Source organism: Thermobia domestica, chromosome 2 (genome assembly GCF_964235325.1).
Source record: "Thermobia domestica chromosome 2, izTheDome1.hap1.1, whole genome shotgun sequence".
NCBI classification, from domain to species: Eukaryota; Metazoa; Arthropoda; class Insecta; order Zygentoma; family Lepismatidae; genus Thermobia; species Thermobia domestica.
The window spans coordinates 85,495,842-85,522,349 of record NC_137455.1 but is presented as its reverse complement, the minus strand read 5'-3'; the positions used below and the strand labels follow the sequence as shown (position 1 = coordinate 85,522,349).

The 26,508-nt window shown below is 37.9% G+C and overlaps 1 protein-coding gene across 1 annotated transcript; it reads right to left on the bottom strand.

Moving 5' to 3' along the window:
- Positions 1-1,320: 1,320 nt before the first annotated feature.
- On the bottom strand, positions 1,321-25,342 carry LOC145673785 (uncharacterized). The gene is made up of 5 exons (XM_081743547.1): positions 25,104-25,342; positions 20,763-20,833; positions 11,643-11,696; positions 8,542-8,774; positions 1,321-2,143 (listed from the first exon to the last, which is right to left on the bottom strand). The coding sequence occupies exons 1-5, from the start codon at positions 25,167-25,169 to the stop codon at positions 2,118-2,120; spliced, it is 450 nt and encodes a 149-aa protein (XP_081599673.1). The 5' UTR covers positions 25,170-25,342; the 3' UTR covers positions 1,321-2,117.
- Positions 25,343-26,508: the final 1,166 nt, after the last annotated feature.

Here is a 26,508-nt window from a genome sequence, read left to right as displayed (position 1 = left end):
TCATGCAGAAAACAATGTCACTAAGATTATAGAAATATAAACAATTTTGTAAATGAAAACAGCGAATGCAAACCTAGTGTACCGCACCCTACATCGTCGGGCGACGATTAACAGTATTTTATACTGTACTCTATATAATAGACTACCACCTGACCGACTTACCCCAGGCACTTGGAACCGAAGTCCATTCTAAATAGACGACTACCTATATGAACAAATTTGATTACTAATGTAGGGGATTCATATTTCATTAAAATAGTTTGCTTCGACTAGTTCTCAACGCTAATTAATTGAATGCTGTTTGCCTATAGATCCTTTCATTACTACCGACCACTATAGTTGAATACCGCACACCATTTTAATTGATCTGCTTTTCCGAGATAGCAATCTATATTCACCAGATTGATTAAGATATATTACAGCTTAAATGCTATCAGCTAAAGGACCAATCTCGCAACGATTTCAAATTTCGACCACGTTCGAAAGTTCACGGAGGAAGGGAAGAGCAGAGAGGAGTCGATGAAAATTCGGAGAACAGGTTCAATTGTTTTCAAACAAAAGTGGAACAAACGTAAGTAAAATATTTTGTACATTTACTGCTGTCGCATTCTCCAATAGAAGGGAGCACCATGGACAATGTTAATATCATTATTTGTTTGGTTAGGAAAGTACAAATCCAGGTTTGAGAAAACAGCATATTACGTGTTATGAGTAGTAATGAGTTCGTTAAAAAATATGTAATTTATATCGAATAAATTCACAAACAAAAAAGAATCTCGCATCACTGCAGTACTAGTTACATCGATGGTCCAATTGGGATCCCCAGATAGAACTGAGACTACGATCACTGGTACACCACAACCGACTTGGTTACTAAGCATCCGAGTAACTTATACGCTAGTTCCTCATAAGCAGTAATACACTAGTTCATGAAAACGGTTCATGTGATAATAGTATTAATTTGGGCTCTATCGCTTGTCTTTTACATGTGTCTCACTTGGCAGAAATTGTGTCATTTAATTTTCTTAATTTAGACGTAACAAATTACTTAGTGAAAAAAAAATCGAGACCTCGTGAAGCGTATTACTTTATATGAAACAGCTACTTACAACAAAGGAAAAAGAAATTTATTGAATGTAGTGGTTACTAATGTTAGGAAATAAATAGTAATTAATAAAAATGTTCTGAAATTTTAACCTGACTTACTTTTGTATAGAAAACGAAACTTTGAAATTTAAATTTAATTGTTTAATTTAGGTGGTGGGGTGGGGTTAGAAGATTACATTTTCTTTCAGAAACGTGTAAAATAAATTAACTTCATTATTTTAAATAATAGATTTTATTACCAATTTATTTAAAATTTTCATCGAATGAAACAAAACAATATAATTATTCCTTAAGCACATATATACATTTACCTACAAAATTCCTCTAAGGTTTACGAATCGAATGTACAACCGAAACAGAGAATACACCTCATTCCTCCAAATCTCTCATACACATACTTGAAGATCCGTAATACTGATTCTTGAATATGATGATATTGGATAAAAAAGATACACAATCTTGCATATAGTATTTCATAAAGATACAATAAAAAATAAATAAATAAAAAGAAGAAAATAAAAAATGAATTCGGCCAACTAAATATCTGAAAACTTCTGTCTACTTTTATTAGTCATTTTTAGTGGGTACTAGTGATACTTTTAACTATTAAATGGTAACTCGCATACACCACCGATAACAGTAATTACTGCCAGTTTTGGTCAGAATCTTCAGAGAACTTTTCGGTACAATGTAACACATGGAAGCTGTTAAATAATTGAATACACTCCTTAAGCACACACAATTGCGCTTTTCGTTAAGGCACACATTATGTAATGTAAAACTAATACGACTATTTAATAACTAATTGAATTATAAATATGACTTTAGGAGAATAAATAACTCGATTAGAATGACTTCGATATTTCATTCTGAAAATAAATAAATTACTGTTTAGAACTTATTACACATATGCATACAAAATTCCAGCTCACATTGACAATTACTGCTCTCTCCCCATTAAAAGTTCTGTCCATAAACGAGAGAAACACTTCCACTTAATTCCAGCATCTTCAAGAATAGTGTACTATAACAGGAACTGCAAGAAAATTAAAATAATTACATTACATCACGGAAAATAAAGTGAAAGCACAAATCAATGAATATTTTGATTTATAAATCACCAGTTGAATTAGAGACAGAGGGCAGTTGCAGAAACCGCCTTGCAGAGGCTCCACCAGTGCAGGTGAAAGAAACGCATCGCGAATGTATTGCTGACGTGTACTTTCTCTTTCAGTATCCGTGTCAGTACAGTGTGTGATGGGGAAGACAAAGGACCTGAGTGCATTTGACCGGGTCAAATCGTAGGGGTCAGACAACTAGGTAGCTCAATTTTTGAAGTGGCTGCGGCACTCGGATTTTCAAAGGCAACTTGTGTCAAGGCTGTATCATGAGTACCTGGCTTCCGGTAAAACCGCTCCCACATGGGCAAACTGCCGTGGTCAGGGGGTGTCGACGACAGGGGTAGGCGCCGACCGGCCCGTATCGTAAAGCCGATAGACGGGCCACAGTGTCAAATCGCGGAAAGGTTGAATGCACGGCAACAACGCCGTTTTAGTAGGAACACAATCCACAACCATCTACTCATCATGGAGTACAGAAGCCATCTGCCCACACAAGTACCTCTTCTAACCACACAACACAGAAAACGTCTAGCATGGGCAAAGGGACACCGCCGCTTGACCGTGGAAATGTGGAAAAAGGTTGCCCGGACAGATGAGTCACTGGGAAAAGGTTGCCCGGACAGATAAGTCACGTTTTACATTGGTACACGCCGATGGACGGGTATAAGTGGGTTGTCAACCGCACGAGGCAATGGATCCATCGTGCAAGCAGGAAATTGTGCAGGTCTGTGGTGGTGGTATTCTCATCTGGGGCTTGTTTACATGGATTGAAATGGGTCCCCTAACACGTGTAACACGGTCCCTCACAGGTGAACGCTACCCTCTGAATGACAATGTCTTGTCATTTGTTCGGTTGCAACATACGGATAATGACCTCATCTTTCAGCAGGACAATGCGCTGGCCCACCGCTCTAGGATGGCAGCAGACTGGGTCGATAACCACTCCTCTGATCTAGCAACACTTCCCTGGCCATTATGGTCACCGGACCTCAATCCCATCGAAAACATCTGGGACGCCATCAACGACGTCTTCGAACTGTGGACCCTCTTCCAACAAACCTGCGGAATATGTTGGCGACTTTGCAGCAGATATGGATTGAGATGCCACAACAACACTTAAGGCGCCCTGTAGAGACTATACCACGGTGGGTAGCCGCCGTTATCAGAGCGAAAGGTGGTGCTACACGATATTAGGTAGGTATCTGTAATTCAATTGGTAATCAGTGTAAAATTTTCATCTTTAAGCTATAGACACAATGTTGAAAATCCTCAGAGAATCGAGGATTAATAACAGTACTCTGAGAATTCAACTTTCTATCCAAAAGAAAAGAAAAACGAAAAGAAATATGCAATTTACTCTGATAAGAAGTTGACGACATATCGGTGAAGATTTTCGATTAATTACAGAAGCGTACGTTAAGTACATTTTTCTATTTCGTAATATTCTCAGTTGTCAATATTTCACATGATGAAGCACATCAAACTAAAAAGTTTGTCAGTCCCCTGTAGAAGTAACATTGGTCCGTTTTCAGCGTTATAGCTGGCGTTCCACTGGAAACACACAACTAAATGATTAACCACTGCTGATGCATGACCACTAGACTTAATTGAAATGAATGTACAAATTGGATCTCTGGGAACAGTTTGTCAAGATGGGTCGGACAAAAGATCTGACAATGGTAAAAACGGTTATTACGTTTGTGCATGGCAATAAACATTGTTCGATTTCCTAATGTGTTAAAACGGACTTTAACATGTCTACAAGGAATGGTCTAACATGAATACGAATGCAAAGCGGGTCAGACCTGTGGTGGCAAAAGATCCTAAACGCCGACGAGTTTCATATCTGGTAAAAGAGAATCTTTTCCTCCCGACATGAACATCTGCAGTCCATGAATGCGGGTCCATCCCAACCAATTTCTCACAGAATATTACAATAGGAACTTAACACGATGAACTTGCTAAATCAAGTTCACAGAGGTGGCCTTCTCACTGAGGCGTTTAATACTATACAGCTCCACGTATTCAACAAGCTCAATGCTATGGGGAGTGTTTTTTCGTACAATGAAATGAGTTTGCTTACACAGATGATGTGAATACGAACAAGCAGTTTATTTGAACATGCTTAGTGCTGGGATAAAAATAGTCATGGAGTTTAGAATACTAAATTGTTGGAATGTGATGCTGGTAAAATAATTAGGTGAACTATGTAAAAGAAGTTAGTTATTCTTTATTGCAAGGAAGTGAATCAATGAGAGTTCATGATTTTGATTTGAAGATGTGTTAGAAATCGTCGATCGAAGGCTCATAAATATTATAAAATATTGTAGTAATTAGAACAAAAGGTTCTTGTAGGTTAAATAAATATAAGAAAACTTGAAGATTACGACTATAGTCATTTATATGTCGAACATACGTATATACTATATGAGTCTGTAGTTAGCAGTTGGCAAATCATCATCAAGATATTTAGATGTAGTTTTGGAAAAAAATAATTAATAATAATTGTAGCTGAGAAATGTAAAATCTTCTCGATATTTGATACGACAGTCTATGAAATAAAATAGTAACACTGAGTGGCCAGGTGCTGCTATTGCTCCATCTTCGCCATTAGTATACAATGGATACTTCCATCAACATTCAGGCTCTCTGTTGCACATAGTATAGTCTGCAAAACACATATGGCAGAGTAAACTCTTTTAAAATCTGTGGGACTATCTATAACAGCGAAATATTTTGTATAGCAGGAATAGGCATCCCGTACTTTGCTGGAACTAAGGGATCTACTGATGAGCGAGAGATGCGGCACTTCAAACAGGACCTAGGCAATTATCCAGGCCTGAAACGGTATTTTACCCAGTAATAGGCAAGTTCCACGCGAGTAACCATTTCCACGGTGTGCTTATGAATATAACTCATTTTTTACAAATACAGTACAATTTAGTTTCGAGAACATTTGTTGATATTAACTTCCATGCCAAAGGGAAACAACAGCCAGTGGATGATACAATTAAAAATTCCACACAGGAAAAAAGAAAAGAGAACAAAAATTATTTTGGCCAGTGACATTTGACAAAATTTTTTTGGCCATGTTCTTCGGTTCAGTGTTCCGTGAAATAACTACCGATTAATATGACACGTAATAGCCAATTAATATTTGAGTCACTGAAAGTTGATATTATTAGATTAGATACAAAATTCTAAATACTGAACTGTGACGGCACACATCTATACAATTCACCTACAGACAGTTATCAAAATAATTGAACACTGAACATCATTAATACGGTGCTAAAGCGTTATTGGTAATAATGAGCGGTTTGGAAACTGCAATCTGATCGCATATGTTCAAATTATGTCAGTTACTTTATGTAACGTTTGTTACCAAAAAAAAAAAAAAAAAAAAAGTTCTGTATGCATGAGATTTATGGTGTATTTTATTTTATGCAGGTGGTAACACTGGAGCGGCTTGATCAGGGTTCGCGCCGGTTGGAGTCGTCATTGTGTGAGCTTGCTTCAACGTGTGCGGAGGTTAAGAAATGGTTGTTGAGCTATGGAACTTCAGACAACTTATATTTTTAACGAAACAAGAGATAGTTTGTTTTGTGTTCCGTTCTACTTTATATTATATTTAATAAGAAGTTATTAATATGGAAGTCAGTACGACGGAGAAAGTAAAAATATTTCATCCGAGAAAAAAAAAAGTGAGGCAGGCAATGGAGCTGAAATTTTTTCCATATTTATTCCCTTTTTTTAGAGAAAATATTGGCTATTTGGTATTGAAAGTTTATATTTACTGTATATAGGAAAAGAATAAAAGCGGCATTTAACTTGTTCTTCTGAGTTGTGTGTATAATAGTTGGAGGAGGGAAAGCTGTTTGGCAGGTGTCAGCCTGCGTATCTTGTTGGTGAATCGCTCACGCGAGGTTAACTTCTCTCCCTCTCTTATCAATCAGCTGTTTCTTGCTTTTTTTTTCTTTTACGAGTAAATGCGTGCCATCATAAGAAGTAAATTTCGTATGAGAGACGAATTTCCGTTTTATATATATATATATATATATATATGGTGATCAGAAAAATGGAAACACCTGTAATTGGCAACACGTCAGATGTATGGGTTGGCAGTGGTGTCGTGGCGCCCGCAGCGACGGACCGCTGGTGGTGGTGTGTTAGGTCGGTCCCCATACTTCGTCAGGCGCAGTGGAACAGCAGTGTCCAGTGGCTGCAGCAGACGGAGGTAGTGTAAAATGGAATACCTCTCAGATTTTCAAAGAGGGCAAATTGTTGGTGCGCGGTTATCTGGAGTGAGTGTGACGGCAGTGGCTACTGTGTTACGTGTGTCGCGTGGGACAGTGTCGAAGGTGATGACGGCCTACACAACACACGGGAAAACCACATCGGGGAAGCGGAACAGTGGGCGGAAGAAAATAATGAGTGATAGGTCACGCCGGGTATTAAAGCGCATTGTCACGCAGAACCGTCGTGCCACTGCGGAGCAAGTGACGGAGGAACTCAATCAGCACCTCCCCCACCCTGTTTCGACAATCACAGTCCGCCGCGAATTACATGACATGAACTTACGGGGTCGTGTTGCACGGGCCAAACCGCTCATCAGGGACCATAGTGCTTTCGCACGCCGCAAATGGTGCCGCGACCATGCAACTTGGATCGTTGAGGACTGGAAACGTGTGATATGGTCGGATGAGTCCTCCTTCACCCTATTCCCAACCACGGGCCGTGTTTATGTGTGGAGAACGCCCAAAGAAGCTTATGATCTGCAGTGTCTCCGCCCAACTGTGAAACATGGCGGCGGCTCGGTGATGCTGTGGGCCGCCATAACATGGTTTTCATTGGGTCCTGTGGTCACACTTAGCGGACGAATCACTGCCAACGATTATATCGCAATTTTAGGAGACTACTTGCATCCTATGGTCCGGATGTTGTTCCCGGACAATGACGCCATCTTCCAGGGTGATAATGCACCCATTCACACAGCTGGCGTTGTTGCAGCGTAGTTTGAGGAACATCGGGATGACGTTCAACACCTCCTCTGGCCCGTCCAATCCCCAGATCTCAACATAATTGAACATCTGTGGTCCGTCTTGGAAACACGACTCCGGCGACGATTTCCACCTCCATCCTCTCTCACAGAACTGGCCGATGCCCTGCATGAGGAATGGTGTAAAATTCCACTTGCTACCATTCACGACCTCGATGCCTCCATCCCACGTCGCATCAAGGCTGTTCTGAAGGCGAAAGGTGACCCGACACCATATTAATCTGGTAAGTTGCAATTTCGTTCAGGCGTTTCCATTTTTCTGATCACCATCTGTATATATATATATATATATATATATATATATATATATATATATATATATAGTTTGTTACTTCCAATAACTCAACAATTACATTAATAATTTTGTTCTTTTTTAGTTAATCCATGAAAAAATAGAATTAAGAAAAGAAAGAAAATTATATTTATTTTCGTAGAGTCGTAATTGAAAGAATTAAGGGAAAATTATATTTTCGTATTTGTTATATTAATCACCAACAAAAGTTGCCGTTAGTATCATTTTTTTTAAAAGTATTTATTTTGCGAGGACGAAAATAAGAATTTTTGTTAGTTTCAATATAAATAAACTGATTTGTTATAGTTAATAAGTTGTCGTCCTTGTGTTCTGAAGCAATTATTCCCTTTAATGATAATCATACTTCTGTATCCGTGAATCCTGTAGCTCTATGTGTCTTTTCCGAGTGTGGGTTTTCTCTGGTGTTAGTATTTCAAACGGAGTAGTGGGACCGGAGCATTCGGGCACTTGGGGGAGCATATTAGTAGTTACATTTAGCCGTATTCGCTCTACGATCTTTGGTCACAATTCTCTTCAATGTTTGGCGATCTCTGTCAGTGAGGCTTCTCTCCCGCTCACAATTACTCTTTGCTGATTACGTCTTATCATGAATTCTGTAGCCCGTAATCACCATGAGCATTGTTCCTCTCGTCATATCAAACACGCTCTCCATTTAGATATACCTGCGACAACTATCCGCGAACCAACAATTTGGCCTCTGAAACTCAGGGATCTCTCAATCTGCATTACCATCGTCTGTTCACTTCAATACACACCTCCGTTCTACTCTACCTGACATACTATGAACGATCACCTAAGACACCACTATCAATGGCCAGACGCTGTACACTCATATCCTCAGTGTTACCACCTCACACATCTTACGCGTTGCAAACTACAAGTGCATCCATTATTTTGAAACAATCTGTACATTTTACTACTAAGATAATAGATCTACTTACCAATAATAACAAGTATAACAACAGCCGTAACTGAACCCAAAATAACTCTACTTTTCATATGCTGCATCCAAGCTCTGCGTTTCATTCTTTTGGCCGCTGCTTCAAAATCTCCACTGGCTAAGTATAATCTCTCAGAAGCATCATGTAGGTCCTCCAGTTTATCTCCTCTTTCTAGGATCTTTCCTACATTGTGTCGCATAGCACCAGTTACTTCCTCTATTTGGACCTTTACCCTAAAATCAAGTAAGAAAATATTTTGCTGCATGCTTTAACACTATAAATTCAAACCCAGGGTCGGAGTTTTATTCAGCTTAAGAATAGATCCTTTAAAATATCTCTAGAAAAGTTTGGTACAGAGGAAATGCATAATTGAATATTATACATTGAACAAATTACTTACCAGAAAATAGTGATAACATTGTTACACATGTGATAACACTATTACGTAAGTGAATTATAAATACTTTCGCTAAACACTTCATCGAATACATACAAGAAGAAAAGAGAAGAAAAATTAAAGAACAGGACAAGTTGGTGCCATATTGGGTACATTAATTACAGTATCCAATCAATGCCCTCACTTCAATAGCTCCCACCATATCAAACACTCCGTAACCTATAAATTGACTATTCTGGGAACTCATAAAATGAATTTTTTCTTTGATGTCCCACAATTATGCACTGAGGTTAACGTGTTGATAATGAATGAAATGGTGTTGAGGAGGTGTTGGTAATGAATGAAATGGAATGAAGAAATTGGCGTGAGCTGGGATTGAATTCCGGGAATTCATATCTATCCAATTTTGTCCATTAATAACTCCCTCAAGAAACTTAGTTATGTAAGAAACATCTTCTTGGGGTCCTGTTTCCTCACACTTTCATCACTCCACCATTTTATTTATTATCATTATCACAGTCTCCTTTAGCTCAGAGCATAACCGAAGAACGTTTAAAAAAAAAAAGCTTTTTCTTAACTTTTTTTATTATTATTATTCTGCCTATTAGTTCTGTAATTATTTTCTAAATGAAGTGTGACGAACTTCTATGAGTGATCGAGTTCGACACGTGCAACTTGCACAATTGTCAGCGTATTACATGTTGATTTTTTTTTCTTTTCCTAATATTAAAAGAGTTCGATACACGTTTTATCGTACAAAAAAGTTAGAAGAATTCCACTATCTTGTTTCATACATTTTATTACAAATGCTGTTCCTATATTCTTAACAGAACCAGGAGAAAAATCAAGTCAACGAAAATGGAGAAAAATTTTAACAGAACCATAATCAATGAAAATGGAGAAAAATCTAACTTTGGACGAATTACTACACAAGCATACAATTGAGCTATCTGATGAAAAGTGAGCTATCTGATTACAAATTCAACTTCTTTCAATTATTCAAATTAAAACCAGCTTTTGTCAATATATATTTTTACTATTAGATTAACAGTTCAAGTAAGTTCTATTTCGTCAATGTTACTAATTGCCATCAGAATAAGTTTCCTTAACGAAAGAGTACTCTCATGATTTTGAATGAATAAGCTATTTCAGCTCGTACTTTATACCAAAACTTTACTCTCTTTTTCCTCAAGACTAAGAGTTCGGCTTATTCCATTGCCAACTATCGTGTTGTTTGAATGTAAACTGTGTAAATATATGTGAATCTGAGACTCACATCCATGGACTAATCGAATAAATGGTTTTCGTAAATTGCTAATAATAATTTCCAGCGTATTGTAACACGAAAAGTGTTTAATTTTTTAAAATTATTTTCTATATTATCTACTGATTGTTATCTAACTTCGTCTATTAATTAGTTATTGATCGGAACTGTTAAGAACAGAAAAATTAAAAATCTCTCAATATTTTCTCTCTGTGTGTTAATTCCTGTGCACAAGAACATTGAGATGGACATCGAACTTTCTTCGTTTGAGAGTTGCAGACAACTAATGTGTTTTACGCTGAATCATCCTTTTTCTCTCTCTCGATTTTATTAACTTTATGTAATATAACAATCATGAATAAACTTCGAGTCTACTTTCTTCACTCACTTTATGCCCAGGCTTTGGCCATTTCCCCCCCACCCCCCACCCCCGACGAAATAAGCTGTACATCGAACCCAGATGGATCCTTTAAATACCTTCGTTTACTTCTGGACTGGGAAGTTCCCTATAAAGGTTAGGACCCATCAGAATCAATCTTTATCGAATTAACTGAGCTGAAGTGGAAGGCGAGACTGGTATTATTACCGAGGCTATAGGGAGGTCTAGGGAGGCGGATACACTAATTAATTAATTAGTTGGTCGATGAAATATCATCGAAACTTGGAGACGTCAAACCAACAACTTCTTTGAAACTGGAATGAAAAAGCGTGCTTGAACTACTAGTCTGATGTTCTGGCAGGTGTAGGTGAATTCTTCAGTCATACCCTCTTTCCCAATACCCACTGGGTCTTCCAACAAGATGCAGCTCTAGCCCATAAAGCAAAGTCGACACAAAGTGCTACTACATATTCCCGACTTCATCACTGCGAACGAATGAACGGGTGTTCGCCTGGATCTATACCATCTAAACGATTTATGCTCAAAACTGGCGAAAACATCTGCTCGAAGCGACACCCTGCTATTGTGTCATTGAGAAGTGTTCTTGCGCAAGTAGTAGTAGTGCTTCCACTGAAAGCCGTGTGAACTTTCTGGTGGACAAACACCTTGCTCGTGGGTTTTCTCGGGGTACTCCCGTTTCCTCCCACTTTCTTCACTCCAATATTTCATTCATTTCTCATCATCACCGTCACCTTTAGTCTAACAGGCATAACCGTGGAACGTAAAACTAAAAGATTTCATTTCATTTCATTTCATTTTTGCCATTGATGACTGGCCAACACGTTTACGAACCTGTATAATTACTCGCTGCCGACATTCTGAATAATCTGTGATTGTCGCTTGTGCACTAGACTACACTCATTAAATCTCTGTATAGAACATCCCCATCTAACACTTGTCTGTGCGTACCACGTACGAACAGGTATATCAAAACTCTTGTCTAGACTAGATAAAATTGTGGTTTTATTACACACTCCTGTACAATACAACTAGGTACTTACTGTTTCAATTTGTCATCCTTGAAATGGACTGTTTTCGTGCCTGGAGATGCACCTCTGCAATAAAGACGAAATAAACTTATGAGAAATTCGCATTCATCATAATGTTGATGTTGTAAGAGTACATACAAGACGTATCAGACAATTTACCTCAAATTACAGTATAAATAAAGCGGCGTTGTCAAGAAAGAAAGAAAAAAAAAAAAAAAAAAGACACGATGTCTGTCAGTAGTCACATAATTGAGAACCTACATTTGAGAAGTGAATACAGTTACCATGGCACTGAAAATATTCGGCAGAAAATGTCAAAGGAGATATCAGCACTAATTTGAGTTCATCTGATTCTCTGTGAATTGAATTTTGCTTGAGATTTATTTATTTATTTATTTATTTATTTAAAAACTGCCTTTTGTGCTGTTAGCAATGCTCTACTCACGTTACTCGAATGATCGAATTCAATACAAAATCTTAGATTTTTTAAAAATCATTTGAGCAAACAGAAATACTCTTTAGTACTTTTTGAAAGTACGTCACTTAAAACCATGACCTCCTAAACTTCAAAACAGAGCAATCGACGTACCACGCAGACAACCCAGATACACACTGACTATTAATACAATGATGTGCAGCCTTCAAGTGTTTTAACAGAGCTATTGTATAAATAGCATGACTGTGAAACAAACTACACTTCTTAAAAACAACAGTATTGTTTTGAGAAACTTACAATTTTAAATTTTATAAACCAAAGATATTTTATGAATTAAGTTTTGAAGAACATTTTTTTTTTTTTCAGTCCATAGAGTCAATTAATAGCCGTTAAGTCTTTCTTTCTACACTAGTGCCATTTGTACGACAATTATATGAAATATCTGAAGCCTACCCCTCGCTGCCCATACAGCGGTGGCTCTTCTGATCCACAAACACTACAATCTTTCATTAAACAATTGAATCTCTTCCTTACATTATCTTCGTAGAATGTTATCGCCCGAATTTGACAAATTTCTCTTAGCAGAAAGGAATAATACTGTTAAAAAACCTTCCTTAAAGTTTTTTAAACAGTGCTTTTGTTAGGTTACTTTATTTGTTTTTTGTTAAGAGTCAAACCATGCAACTTAAATTTCACACACTTCACTTGCTAACTAAATCTATGAAATTTTATACGGGTACGTAAACCCGATGACAATACCATATTTTCACATAATTTTCGCTCTAGTCTATCGTTTTACCGTAAACTTGGTTAAGTTATTACAAATGTATTTTAACTGAGATACGCGCAGCAACGACAGTCAACATCATTTCTTCAGTAAGTGGCAGAGTGATTCAGTGCTGCTTCGAGACCTTTGTGTGGCGTCTTTAACAGAAAAGTGCTTTTGCACCTGTTTGAAGCAAACATTCATTCGTACTATGACCGAAGTGCGTGTATATATACTGTTCCTGACGGTAAAACTAGATAAAAATGAAAACTCATATTATTACTATATTCTAATCTATACATTAAATTAACGACCAAACACGTGAAGCTAACCACCTGATTAATTTGGTCCCATTTCTGCGGGACAATGAAAATATGACAATAAGGTATTATCACTGTTAAGTCAAAGTATGCAACTGACTTATTCTGTAAATAAAAATGAATTGATTTTGAGTTTAAGGTTCCGTGAAGAACATTGTGCCGTAGTTAGTTTTAACAGGTGTAGTTTGTAAACATACAATAACACATATATATCTTTTACAGTGTTAGTTTAGTACAGAATTCTCATAAAAGACACAATCTGAAACGTCTACAATGGATAGAAGTATACTAAAAATGTAGCAGGGAACGTAGCACTTCCGAACTTGGGACAGTTTTGATTTGACAAAAACAATAGAGCTGTCGACACAGTTATCAAATAACTTATTAATTGGACATGTTAGATGAGTAATATCTTTACTATCTATTACTATGAAAGTTGACAACCTAAGTGGACATGTGGCAACAAAAAGTAGCCAACTTAGATTTCACTGTGAATTATAAAAATATATAATCTTTGAGTTAGTTCATCTTTATACAAAATCTATAACAGAACACCAAAAATTGGATTGGATATCAAAAATATAAAAACTCAAAAACAGTGACTTACCTCTTTTGCTAAAGAAATTGTAATAATACGACAAATGTTAAAATGTATCCAATGTATTATCATTTCTAACATTGAAACATACATTTAACACAAGGCTTCTAATTGCTTATCGTTTCGTTGTTTCTAATGTTCTAAAAGGGAATCAAAATCTTAGAGGTGAAGATAGTTGTCAAGATGAGAATTTTGTATAAGTAGATTCAAAATATAAGTTATTTTTTAAATAAGTTCGCTCAGACATTGTGGACAAAAGATCTTAACAATTGATTCTACTTTAACAATTCTTCTGGTCATTCTTATGTATTTACCCTTACACTCGTATATAACCTTGCATAGTCTGTTACATGTGTTCCCGTTAAACAATTCTTGAATAATGACAATGCTTTTTCTCTACGGTAATAAAAGAAGTTTGTATAGGCTGAAGATTTAGTTGACGAAAGACGTTTTTGAGCCTTTGTGTGATTATTTGAACTCATAAAATACCTATAAACCAATTATTTGTTGCAAATTCCCGATATCCATTTTTCTTACTGCAATCTGATTAATTTCATCATGGACTACAGAGATTAAATGTGTGCTCTGACGAAATTTCTCTTCCATATATTGGCTTTCAATATCACAACTGATGAGCTAAATTATAATGAATTATCGCTAACCTGCTCTTGTGAACTTTTGAAACAATCTCGTTATCTTTCCTACCAGTCTTAAATCTAACATTTTAAACTCACGATTGTATTCTTTCTCTTATAAATTTTATTCTGTTATATCCTACTTATTTTCTTGAGGACAGAACAAAACAAAACAAAACAAAACAAAAAATTATTTGGCTGGTAGAGGATAATCCGTCATCTCAGGAAATATATAATAAACTTTAATTAAGACAAAAATTAGAACTTTTCTTTCATACTACTTGTTTACTATGTTTGCTAACGGGAAAAGAAGGAAAGACAATGGACTTCAAATAATCACACAAAGGTTCAAAAACGTCTTCCGATAACTAAATCTTCAGCCTGTATAAACACCTTTTATTACCGTAGAGAAGAGCATTGCCATTACACAAAAACTGCAAATCTTTACATCATTGTGTCATACAATTTGTTTACAAAGACACATGCAATATCTTAATTGGCGGCTGCGACTCTTCATAGGCTCAACATTTACAGCTCAACACCTGAGTATGCATTTAATTCTTTTTTCTTATTCTTGAACGATGCCTACGTAAATCTAAGCCTTGAGCGTAAGTACTGAAATAACATGATAAAAAAATTTAAAAAAAACTGCCTGGAATAAAACTTGTGACCTCGGAAATCTAATCAACTGATATGGCTTAGACATTAGGCTAGGCTTGCACTTGGATTATATGTAAACTATACATACACTCATATATCTAATGTTTTATTAAGTGTCATTTATTTCTACAAATATTTAACTTAATTCATTAACTTCTGTTTGCAGAGAAAGAAGTACTGAACAATAATAACAATGCTACGAATCATCAAAAGATTTGACCCAACATAGCAGAATCTTGGTGTAGCAAAAAGTTTAAATCAGGTCAGATGAAAAGTAAGCAACCAGATTACACAAAGTTCGTGATTCAACCATCTTTGCCTTCAGTGGAGAGAAAATACTCGCAAGCCTTGATCCTCGATGTTTATATGGACAAATGAAATTTTTGGCATTACCAGTAAAGTATAGCAGGTTTGTCTGCCGACGAACTATTACATGGTACTTCCTACCACAACAACTGTTAAAATGTCAAGCAAATAAAACATGCATAGAAGGAGCAGAGATTTTATATATATATATATATATATATATATATATATATATATATATATATATATATATATATATATATATATATATATATATATACAGGGTGGGCCATTTTAATTAATCCACGGAAATATCTGAAAAATGATAAAACATAGAAGAAATTTTTGAAGTACACGTTATATATTGCTAAGGGGGAAAACCAATTCCGCCAAAAGTACCCCTCCCCGCCCCCCCTAAATGGGGGTAACGGGGAGTAACTTTGAAATATCAAATGGGAACATGGGTCGAGTAATACCTCGTTCGAAAGGTCTTGGAAAACTAAGTAACGCTGTACCAAAAGATGTTCCATATTGTGCACCGGTTTCAAAATGGCCGCCATAATATGGTTCGGAAACTCCAGTACCCGTAGTGTGAAAACCATGGAAGGTAAATGAATGGAACAAAATTGAAATACGTAAATATCATAGGGCATATCGAATGATGTAATCCCTCTGATCCCAGTGGCCTCCCTAAAGGGGTCTTGGGGCTAACTTCAAAATTTCAAATAGTAACATGAGTCGAGTGGTACCTCGTTCGATAAATCTTGCAAAATCTAACATATTGCAGGAGAAAATGACTGATGTGAAATGGCAGTGTTCTCAAAAGGCCGCCGAAACAAAGTATCCGTGTCAGAGAAAAAGTTTAGTACCCGTAGTATGAAAGCGATCGGAGATAAATCAACAAAAGAAAAACTGGAGTAGCTAACTGACGTAAGGCACATCGAGAGGTGTTGTCGGGGTGACTCCAAGGGCCAACTGAAAGGTATCGGGGCCAACTTAAAATTTCAAATAGCAGCTTGAAGCGAGTAACTTCACGTTACATAGACAAATTAATGTCAAACAGCTTCTGTAAGAAAATTTTCGACATGAGACACCGTTTTCAAAATGATCGCAAAGACATGGTGACTGTGTCTAAGAAAACATCTAGTGCCCATGGTATGAATACGGTTAGACATAAATGAAAATAACGAAAATTAAATAGGAAAACCACGGAGGCGTTCCAAGGCTCGAGAATAATACAACAGAGATAAAAAATATTAGAGTAAAATTGCCATAATGTATAGAGAAAACCATGTCCTGCAAAATAATCTCTCCCTGCGCTCTGTATGTGAGTGGGGTGGAAAGTAAAGTGAAAGTTCAAACGAGAACTCTACCTTAATTCGTAAATTAAGGCTAATCTTACAAATAGGTATGGTGTGGTTGAAACATTTGTTTGTAAGGATGACGCTGTAGTGACTAAAAAAAGAGAAACTTTTATGCAATGCGTGCTGGTTATTCAGAAAGCATTTCGGGGATATACGTACACACCGTTTCGTCCCTCAAGCTCACAGTATGACATGAATGCTAATAGTTAATCAAAATGTAACTGTGGCCATCCGCGTTAACTTAGTGCACCAATTCTCTATGCATGAAGTCTGCCTTCCAAACAGCATTGGGTAGGTCAAGCGTACGCCCGAACCGTTGTCCGGTCGGACATTGAAATTTTGAAGTTAGCCCACAAGACCCCTTCAGGGAGGCCACTGGGATCACAGGGATTACATCATTCGATATACCTTATGATATTTACGTATTTCAATTTTGTTCCATTCAGTTACCTTCTATGGTTTTCATACTACGGGTACTGGAGTTTCCGAACCATACCATGGCGGCCATTTTGAAACTGGTGCACAATATGAAACATCTTTTGGTACAGCGTTACTTAGTTTTCCAAGACCTTTCGAACGAGGTATTACTCGACCCATGTTCCCATTTGACATTTCAAAGTTACCCCCATTTAGGGGGGGCAGGGAGGGGTACTTTTGGCGGAATTGGTTTTCCCCCTTAGCAATATATAACGTGTACTTCAAAAATTTCTTCTATATTTTATCATTTTTCAGATATTTCCGTGGATTAATTAAAATGGCCCACCCTGTATATATATATATAAGGTCTAGGAACAGGCAGCACCAATGGCGTGAAACGGCTGAAATAAGAAAAACCAGTAAAGTCGAACGCTGGTGAATCTACGAGGTTTGTCCGGAAAATACGTATAGAAGTTGAATAAGAACTTTATTTTACAATTATTCAGGTATTACAATATGGTCTCCTTCAAAGTACTCTCCCTTAGACAAGATAGACTTCTGCCAACGCCGTTTCCACTGTTCAGTTGCCGTGTCGTTTCTGCCTTGCTGGCTTCCACATCTCGCAAGTGCCGCCCCCGAAGCACCATTTTGCATTTCGGGAACAGGAAGAAGTCACAAGGGGCTAAATCGGGTGAATAAGGCGGGTGGTCTGTCACGGTGATTGAGCTTCGGGCCAAAAACTCACGCACAACGAGCGACGTGTGAGCGGGCGCATTGTCGTGATGAAGGATCCACCTGCCCCCTTGTGCCAAATCCGGTCGAACTCGGGCCACACGAGCTCTAAGACGTCTAAAAACTTCCACGTAAAACTGTCCGTTCACACTCTGGCCGGGAGGGGCAAATTTCTTGTGAACAATGCCCCTAGAATCAAAGAAAACAATCAACATTGTCTTCACATAGGATCTTGCTTTTCGCGACTTTTTTGTTCTCTGTTCTCCTGGTAGCTTCCATTCCTTGCTTTGAGATTTGAGCTGCACATCGAATTCGTAAAACCAGGACTCGTCTCCAGTGATGACTCGCTTGAGAAAGTCCCCTCTTTCCTCTGCTTCCAACCAATCCTCACAGCACTCAACCTTCTTTGCTTTCTGTTCTGGAGTCAAGAGCTTCGGTACGATTTTCGCACACAATTTCTTCAATTCAAGTTTTTGTGTCAGAATTTCGTGAACGATTGTTTTGGGAATTGACAGCTCGTCAGCAATCATTCTGACTGTCAATCTACGGTGTTTAAGAACACAAGTCCAAATTCGTTCAACATTTTCATCAGAACTCGATGTCGACGGGCGTCCTGGGCGAGGGTCTCCTTTCACGTCTTCTCGGCCTTCCCGAAACCTTTTTAACCACTTGTTCACGGTTGGTTCCTTCAGAAAATTGTCTCCGTACACTTGTTTCAAACACTCAAAAATCTCACGGCCATTCTCACCTAGCTTTGCAAGAAACTTGATGTTGATGCGCTTTTCCTCAATCAGAGAGAGCTCCATGCCGACGGCAGGTGAAACAGGGTAACTTTCAAGAAGCAGCCACACACTCCTACTGACACGCAGAGCGCTCTGACTCGAACTGAGCGCTGATGGGATTGGCTACAGCGGTAGTGCCACCTCGCGGTGACTGCAACCTGTAAAATAAAGTTATTATTCAACATTTATACGTATTTTCCGGACAAACCTCGTACCTGTACTTCCAAGTCGCCGAGATCTAGTTAGAAATGATATTTGAAAAGACAGTGTGCATCCTTTGTCAGGAAGACAAAGCAGAAAAAATTGCACTACGTGTCAACTGCAAATTGGGAGCTCAGCTGAAAGCAATTGATCAACAGACCAGTAATGAGCGCCTTAAAGCCGTACTAAGCAACGTTACATACTTGCCTGATCTCACAGCAGTTGCAAAGGATTGAAATATTACTTGCTATGATTGAGTAATGGTAAATGTGACGTAGAAAAAGTAACAAGCAATTTCCAAGCAAACATGTTTAGTTCGCACAATTAATGTCTGACATGGAAATTCTTGAAATAGTGGAAACTGAACTGAATAACTCATATTTCTGGTTTGAATATGAATGATTTTAATAGATCATATGTGATTTTGCTTGAATCAAATCGGTTCCCTACACCCAGCATTTCACAGCACAAACCACTTAAAGCAAGTGACTTCAGAAAACGTCGTAACGTGCACTTTACCAGACCTCCCGACAAAGAAAAAGCGGAACAAATTCTTTCAACAAAAACTTTGGACACTTTGTTAACAGGTGCTGCTCTGTCAACAAGTGACGTAAATGATGTGAAAATCCTTTTGAAAGCTGCCAATATACTACGAAGCAGCACTGAAAGTTCTAGAACTTGGAAATTTCAGAGAACGTCTGATGATTACAAACCACCAACCTTGGTACAACTGTTCTGCAAGCATACTATCAAGAGTTTTCAACAAGCTAAAACAACTCACAGAGCCGAGTCTATTCACCAGACGGCAACTTCACTGGGCGTACATATACAAATCAAATAAAATCCCTCCGTAAAGAAACTTCATTCTCTCTTTATGATTATTAAAAAATACCTAAAATTTTGGTAATTTTTCTACAATAATATACACTATATAATCATTAAAACCTCCTATGTCTATATAGGCAAATTACTTCAAACTCTTAAAAATTCTTTCAGTTCTCACAAGCGTGTGGCTACATTTATGTCGACTGATATATATATACAGTTGAATACCGCACCCCATCTCAATCGATCTGTTTTCCCAAAGCAGTAATCCATATAGAAGATCGATTAAGATATATTACAGTCTAAATGCTATCAGCTAAAGGAGCAATCGCGCCACGAAGAGATTTACGATTTCCCACTTTGACGAAGGTCGAAGGTTCCCGGAGGAGGAGACAGGGGAGAGCAACGAAGAGTCAATGGAAACTCTTAAGAACAAGCTCAAGTGAAATAAGTACAAAATAGTTTATACATCTACTAATAACACATTCTCCATTAGAAGCGTGGACCAAGGAAAATAAATAAAATAAAAATTTCCTCCGTAAAGAAACTTCATCCTCTCTATATGGTTATCGAAAATATCTCAAATTTGATATTTTTTCTCCAACAATACATATTGTATAATAATTAAAATATTCTATGTCTACAGAAACAAATTACTCCAAACTCTTATTTCTTCCGACACCAATAATCCTGCTACCCAACTAACCCACTACTACGAATTTACCCAATAAACAATTTGCAAATGAACACGGAAATATGGAAAACTTTTCTCTTAATTTCAAGATTAACACTCAAGCGCACAATACGTGAATTTCTTAATCAATAATTAACTGTTTGACATTCGAAAATAAATTTCGTTTTCGTTCCCCGCCCTGTTTAATCATAGAAATATCAATCGAGAACCTCTGGAAACAGTATATTCTTTGGAACATAACTAAACTAAGTCTACACTGAAAGTCGTGGAGCCCAAGCGGAATTATTAAGAGCTTGGCCACAATCTCAATGCCCTATATAATATCAACGAAGACTTGTCTAAAATGCAAATTATGTATTTTCTGCTAAACAGTACAAATAATTTAAATATACTTACTTCAAAAAGAAATCATCATCATCATCATCATCTCCTTCATCATTGCCACTCGCCTGTTCAAGTAATCTTTCCTGCAATTAAGTTGTCATGGTTAGAAACATAGTCATATATAATACATCATTACACACATCATGCATTTATTCTCAAATATATACATGGTCTATCCAAAAAATAAGTAGAATGATGTGTTCCCGCCAACCCGGACATCTGGAGTGGGACGATTTGTGGCTGGAAAGGTGGTGGTCGGTCTTAGTAAATCAATGCGAGCCACATTAGTTACATGCGCGCCGTTACAGTGTGTGGATCGCTCCTAGACTGAACCCCAGTTCGATTGCACGTCACAACTTTACGATGCCACATTCAATGAAGCAACGATATGTGATCAAATTTTGTTAGGCTGGGGAAATCGGATTCGGAGCTCATGACCGAGATTAAGGATGCTTACGGGAATGAAACAACGTGCCAAGGAATGGTTTCCCTCTAGCAGAAGATGTCCCGGAAAGGTAGAAAGAAGGAAGTTGACGACGTGGAACGCCCTGGACGTCTGTCAACAACAGTGACCAAATGGGCAAAATGTATATATTTTTTAGATACGTGGTTACTGGCGACGAGACATGGATCTTTGAGTACGACACTAGTTAAAAATATAAAGTGTAGAGTAGCATACGAAGGGTTCCCTGCGTCCGAAAAAAGCAAGAATGAGCAAGTCCTTAGTGAAGGCGAAGCTCAGTCTTTTCCGACCCAAAAGGAGTTATCTACGGAGTTTGTATCGCAGGGACAGACAATGAGAAGTTTTAGTGGAAGTTCTAGAAAGGCTGTGGAAAGAGTGCCAGGAAAATCTTTGCTAACTGGAGGCTGCACCACAACAACGAGTCTTCATCGTGATCAGGTATCCTCCAAAGCACAAGGTAGCAACCCTGATTCAGCCGCCCTACAGCTCCAATTTGGCACCGCCGAACTACTTTTTGTTTTCAAGAATAAAAAGAAACTTGAAAATCAACTATTTTGAAACGCTGGATATCGTCAAAGAGGCGCTGACAAGGTGCCGAACGACATTTCCGTCGAAGCCTTTCAGGAAGCGTACGGCGACTGGCAGAGGCACTGGCAACAGTATGTTGAAGTACAAGGGAGTCGTTGTGAAGAATTTTAGTAATTTGTACTTTGATCTGCAATATTTTCTTCCCCGGATTTATTCTACTTATTTTTGAGATAGACTGGTACACACTCCTTGCGTAATTTTTGAAACGACCATGAAGAAGAAATACGTAATTCTGTCCCGCACGCCATAAGTATGTACATATATATGAGGAATAAGAATGACTGAATTAATGGAATGATACAATAGAAAAGAAATAGAAATCCAAAAAGTGGTTCACTTTGATCAGGATCTCTGATTCTCAATAGACATCTTAGAAAAAAGAAAGGGAAAAAGCTGCAATGCTAGAAAAAATGCTTCCGAAATAGATATAGGAAAGAGTATAACACTTCTGTCCAGCATAAGGCTACTTAAGAGTGGACCTGTTTAGCGTGTAATTCGAAAAATACATACTTTAATAGGAATCGAAGTTTTGTATCTCGCACTAGTTGTGGGATTGTTAGCTACAAAGAACTCAGAATGCACTCTCACCGGAAGCTCAGTTGTGCGATATAGCCTAATTAGTTTCAAAATTTTAAGCTGCAATCACCGAATATACTGTTAGTTCAGTCAACAAAAATAGCGATAAATATGTACTACTGCTAAGAGAGGATTATAGAAGATTTATGATGGGTAGGCACAAGATAGCTTTGCATCTAGACCAGTACAGGGCAAAGTGAAACTGGAGCGAAGATTACTGAAATTTTCCCCAGTCCTCACCTTAAAAAACCAACATTAAAAAAAATATTTATATACACACATTTAATTGAAATGATAACCTTAATGTGATATGTAATCATAATTACTTTTTTCAATCGTATTTCTCAGTACACACCTAGTTTCAGAATTGGCTTTGTCTCCGGAACAGAAAACCATTGAAAAAGCACTCGGTAATTGTTTAATAATGGAGAGCCAACATTAACGAAGACAAAAAACAACGTGCTCTGGGGGGCTCTAACCCGCCTTTACTCGCTAACGCTTGCTCGGCAATTAATTAAATGTTATTAACCTAACGTAACCGAATGTAAATACAATATCGCAAAAATGTCTGTTAAAAACCTGGCCCCCCAAAGCTAAACAATAGCCCATCTGTCTTATTAACTAACCTAGGCCGTGTATGTTGTAGTAATGGAGGGAAATACAGAAATGTAGAGCGGAAACTAATATGAATTGACTTGCATCTGAACCAAATTTGGTGACTTGGGGCAAAATTTTGGATGCATTCCCATTTTATGGGGGCATATATTTGTAAAATCCATGATGAAAAGTGTTACTTGATTTCACAATAATAATATTGTATAAGTAATAAAAATTATCGGGATCTAACCTCTTACATGTATAGGGCAGAAATGTAAAATGGAAAGAATACTCTTTAATACTTAGTAAATAATAATAATAATAATAATAATAATAATAATAATAATAATAATAATAATAAAGTGAAGTGTTATGTTAAAGTAGTTTACATGAAGTGGTCATAAAAAAGTCACAAAGCTGTGCTACACAAAGACATGTGTTTTCCACCATTCTCGTTTATGCGTATACGCACCATTGCTGACGTACCTGCTCCCTACAGACGTACTCCGTCACTAACACTTATTTCCCCCCCCCCCTGTTGCGCTCATGCCATTACTCGGATAGGCTTTAAGTGGCCACCTTACACAAATTGGTTTATATTTTAAAGATAATTCGTGGTTTATGGACTGCAGTATTTATGCCATATGTGCACATGCTCTAGTTATATTTATCCCTGCTAAAGGCAATTTTTACCCAGGAAAACATTGTACAAGCAAGCAGTATTTTCGGGTTAAGTTTAGAGTTACCCCTCCGCTTTTTATAAAAATCAGGAAAATTTACAAGAGAAATGAGGTAAGAAATGATAATTTGAAGTTTTTATTTGATGTTTAGGAATTTAAGTTCGGCATGAGAGTTATGTTTAATACGAGAAAAGATATGTGGAAGTTAGTACTGTTTGCCGGATTCGGAAGCATTCGCGGAAGGTTTCAGCAGCATGGTAGTTGTAAAATATGGCGAATATGGCAAACAGGTGTAATGGATGCTCAAAAATAATGAAGAAAACCTTTTAAATTTTTGTAAAGCCAACGGTGTACTAAAGTTAAGTGAAATGTAATAATTTTTAATACTTTAAGCACTGTTTTTTGCATGTTGCAAAGTCCAAGGGCACATACAGACTGGAGGGGCAACTCTAAACTTAAGCCGTATTTTCGTGTGCATTCTGTTATTTTTGATGTCCCAGAGACATGTATTTCATAAGGGACTCTGCCCACTCTACAAGTTTGTTTAGATAATACTGTAGTAGGGAGTTGTTTACAGTGTTGCTTGGAATCAAAGAGAAGGGCCCTGTTTTCGTTATTTCTGATTAGCATGTAATCTGTGTAACACTTAATAGTTGGAAGGTACTAATTTTGCGCAGTAGCACAGGACAGTACAGATAAATGTATATCTAAGAGCGATGATTGCAAGAACAAGATGTGATTAACAGTTAAGAATAAACGATGAAATGAAAGAGGTGTAATTCTAGGTCAAATGAAAAGGTGTTATTCTAGTACGTAGCATCACAGAGAAAATAACAAGTTATTTTCTCAGTGGTAGTATAATGTACTACTAGTATTCTAGTAGTAGAAATGAAATCTTAAAGTTTAACGTCCCACAATTATGCCGGTTAGGCTAAAGGAGACGGTGATAATGAGAAATGAATGAAACGGTGGAATCAAGAAAGTGGGAGGAAACGGGAGAACCCCGAGAAAACCCACGAGCACGATGTTTGTCCACCACAAAGTCCACACGGCGCGAGCTGGGATCGAACCAGGGACCCCAAGCACCGGAGGTGAACGCTCTACCACTGAGGCACCGCGCCCCCCTCTAGTAGTAGAATAGCAATATAATGTTGAATGCAGGTTCAGGTGGGTTCAATCCGCGGTTGCCATATATGGAAGAACAGCGAAAATGTCATGAACGTATGTATAGGTCAGTATTCACAATCTGCACCAATACCGGTGTCAAACTATTACTTTTTGAAATGTCAGTGATGTTATTTCTAGCATACTAGCGTAAATAGTGTATTGTGTCCTAACCAGTTGAGAACAAGCATTAATGACTGAAGCATTAGCAAGTAATAATATTAAACATATACACACATATATAAACATCAAGATGTGAATAAAGGAAACAGTTATCAGACAAACCTTCTCATTAACAGAAGCTATCATTAGGTCTTCTTGGGAGAGATTCCTCTTAAATTTCGGCGGCATATTATTTTATTTCGTTTATGTCATTCACTAAGTTACATTTCCCATTCCAGTTTTTCTATGCACCAACAGTGAAAAGTTGTTTGCCACATCCACATACCAAGAATATCCCTCTAGTTTTCTGCACAACAGCACAGGTGACTTCAGGTGAATCGGTAACCACCGCTGTTGTACTTTAGCCTTTCTTAAATCAAAATTCTTTCGTTCCGTTCCTTGCGGGTAATTTATTTTCAATGGCGGTCATTCCGTACCACTATTAACGTAACTAGAGTAAGGGGCAAACGGAGGACGCCAAAATGGAAGGGCGCAAAATTGGGCAAATATTTGGGGTAGCATTTTGCTTTGGTTGGTCAGGAGGAGCACTAAGGCGAGTTCTTGCCCCACGCGACAACTAGCGTATTTGCGTCGCTGTTCAGTAATACAAGATTTCTTTCAGAAAATCCTTTCTGGGTGGGGAGATTTTCGGATGGTTTCCCAAAACACGTTCGCTGCCGCATGCGTAGTGCTGCCCCCCCACACCATCACGTAATTCTTCGAAAACAATTTCAATCGTTTGTACTTCGTCTGCTCCCATTTGCTCCGCAGTTTCTGCGTTTCCTCCCCTACCGTTCCCGAAAAAATAGAAATTTAAAGTGGAGGGCTAGAACAACATGGTCCCAGCCCCCCACCCAATACCAGAGAGGAATGGATGGTCGCATTCGTTTGTACTTTGTTTGCTCCCATTTGCTCCGCAGTTTCTACATTTGCTCCCTTACCGTTCCCGAGAAAATGGAACCTTAAAGTGGGGGACCAGAACAACGTCGTCCCAGCCCCCCCACCCACCTAAAAATAATCGCTGAAGGGAACGGATGGTGGTATTCGTTTGTACTTCTTTTGCTACCATTTGCTCCGCAGTTTCTGCGTTTGCTCTCCTACCGTTCCCGAAAAAGTAGAAATTTAAAGTGGGGGCCAGAAAAAGGTGTTCCCAGACCCTCGAATTAAAAACAGTCACAGTGAGGAACAGATGGTCGCTGGTCGCATTCGTTTGTACTTCGTTTGCTCCCATTTGCTCCGCAGTTTCTACATTTGCTCTCCTACCGTTCCCCAAAAAATTGAAATTTAAAGTGGGGGGGCAGAACAACATGGTCCCAGCCCCTCAATCAATAGCAGATAGGAACGGATTGTGGCATTCGCTTGTACTTCATTTTCTCTCATTTGCTCCACAGTTCCTAAGTTTGCATCCTTACCGTTCGCAAGAAAATTGAACTTTAAGCTGTGAGGGGCCAGAAAAAAGGAGCCCGGGAACTTCAAGTTGCCAGAAAAAAGTGATCCCAGCCCCTCGAATTACAAAAATAAATAAAGG

Coding starts and splice junctions, on each gene's coding strand:
- LOC145673785 (XM_081743547.1), bottom strand. CDS start 25,169: ATGCCGCCGAAATTTAAGAGGAATCTCTCCCAAGAAGACCTAATGATA. Junction 20,834..25,103: donor TAGCTTCTGTTAATGAGAAG/GTTTGTCTGATA, acceptor ACTTAATTGCAG/GAAAGATTACTTGAACAGGC. Junction 8,775..11,642: donor AAGGATGACAAATTGAAACA/GTAAGTACCTAG, acceptor ACTTGATTTTAG/GGTAAAGGTCCAAATAGAGG.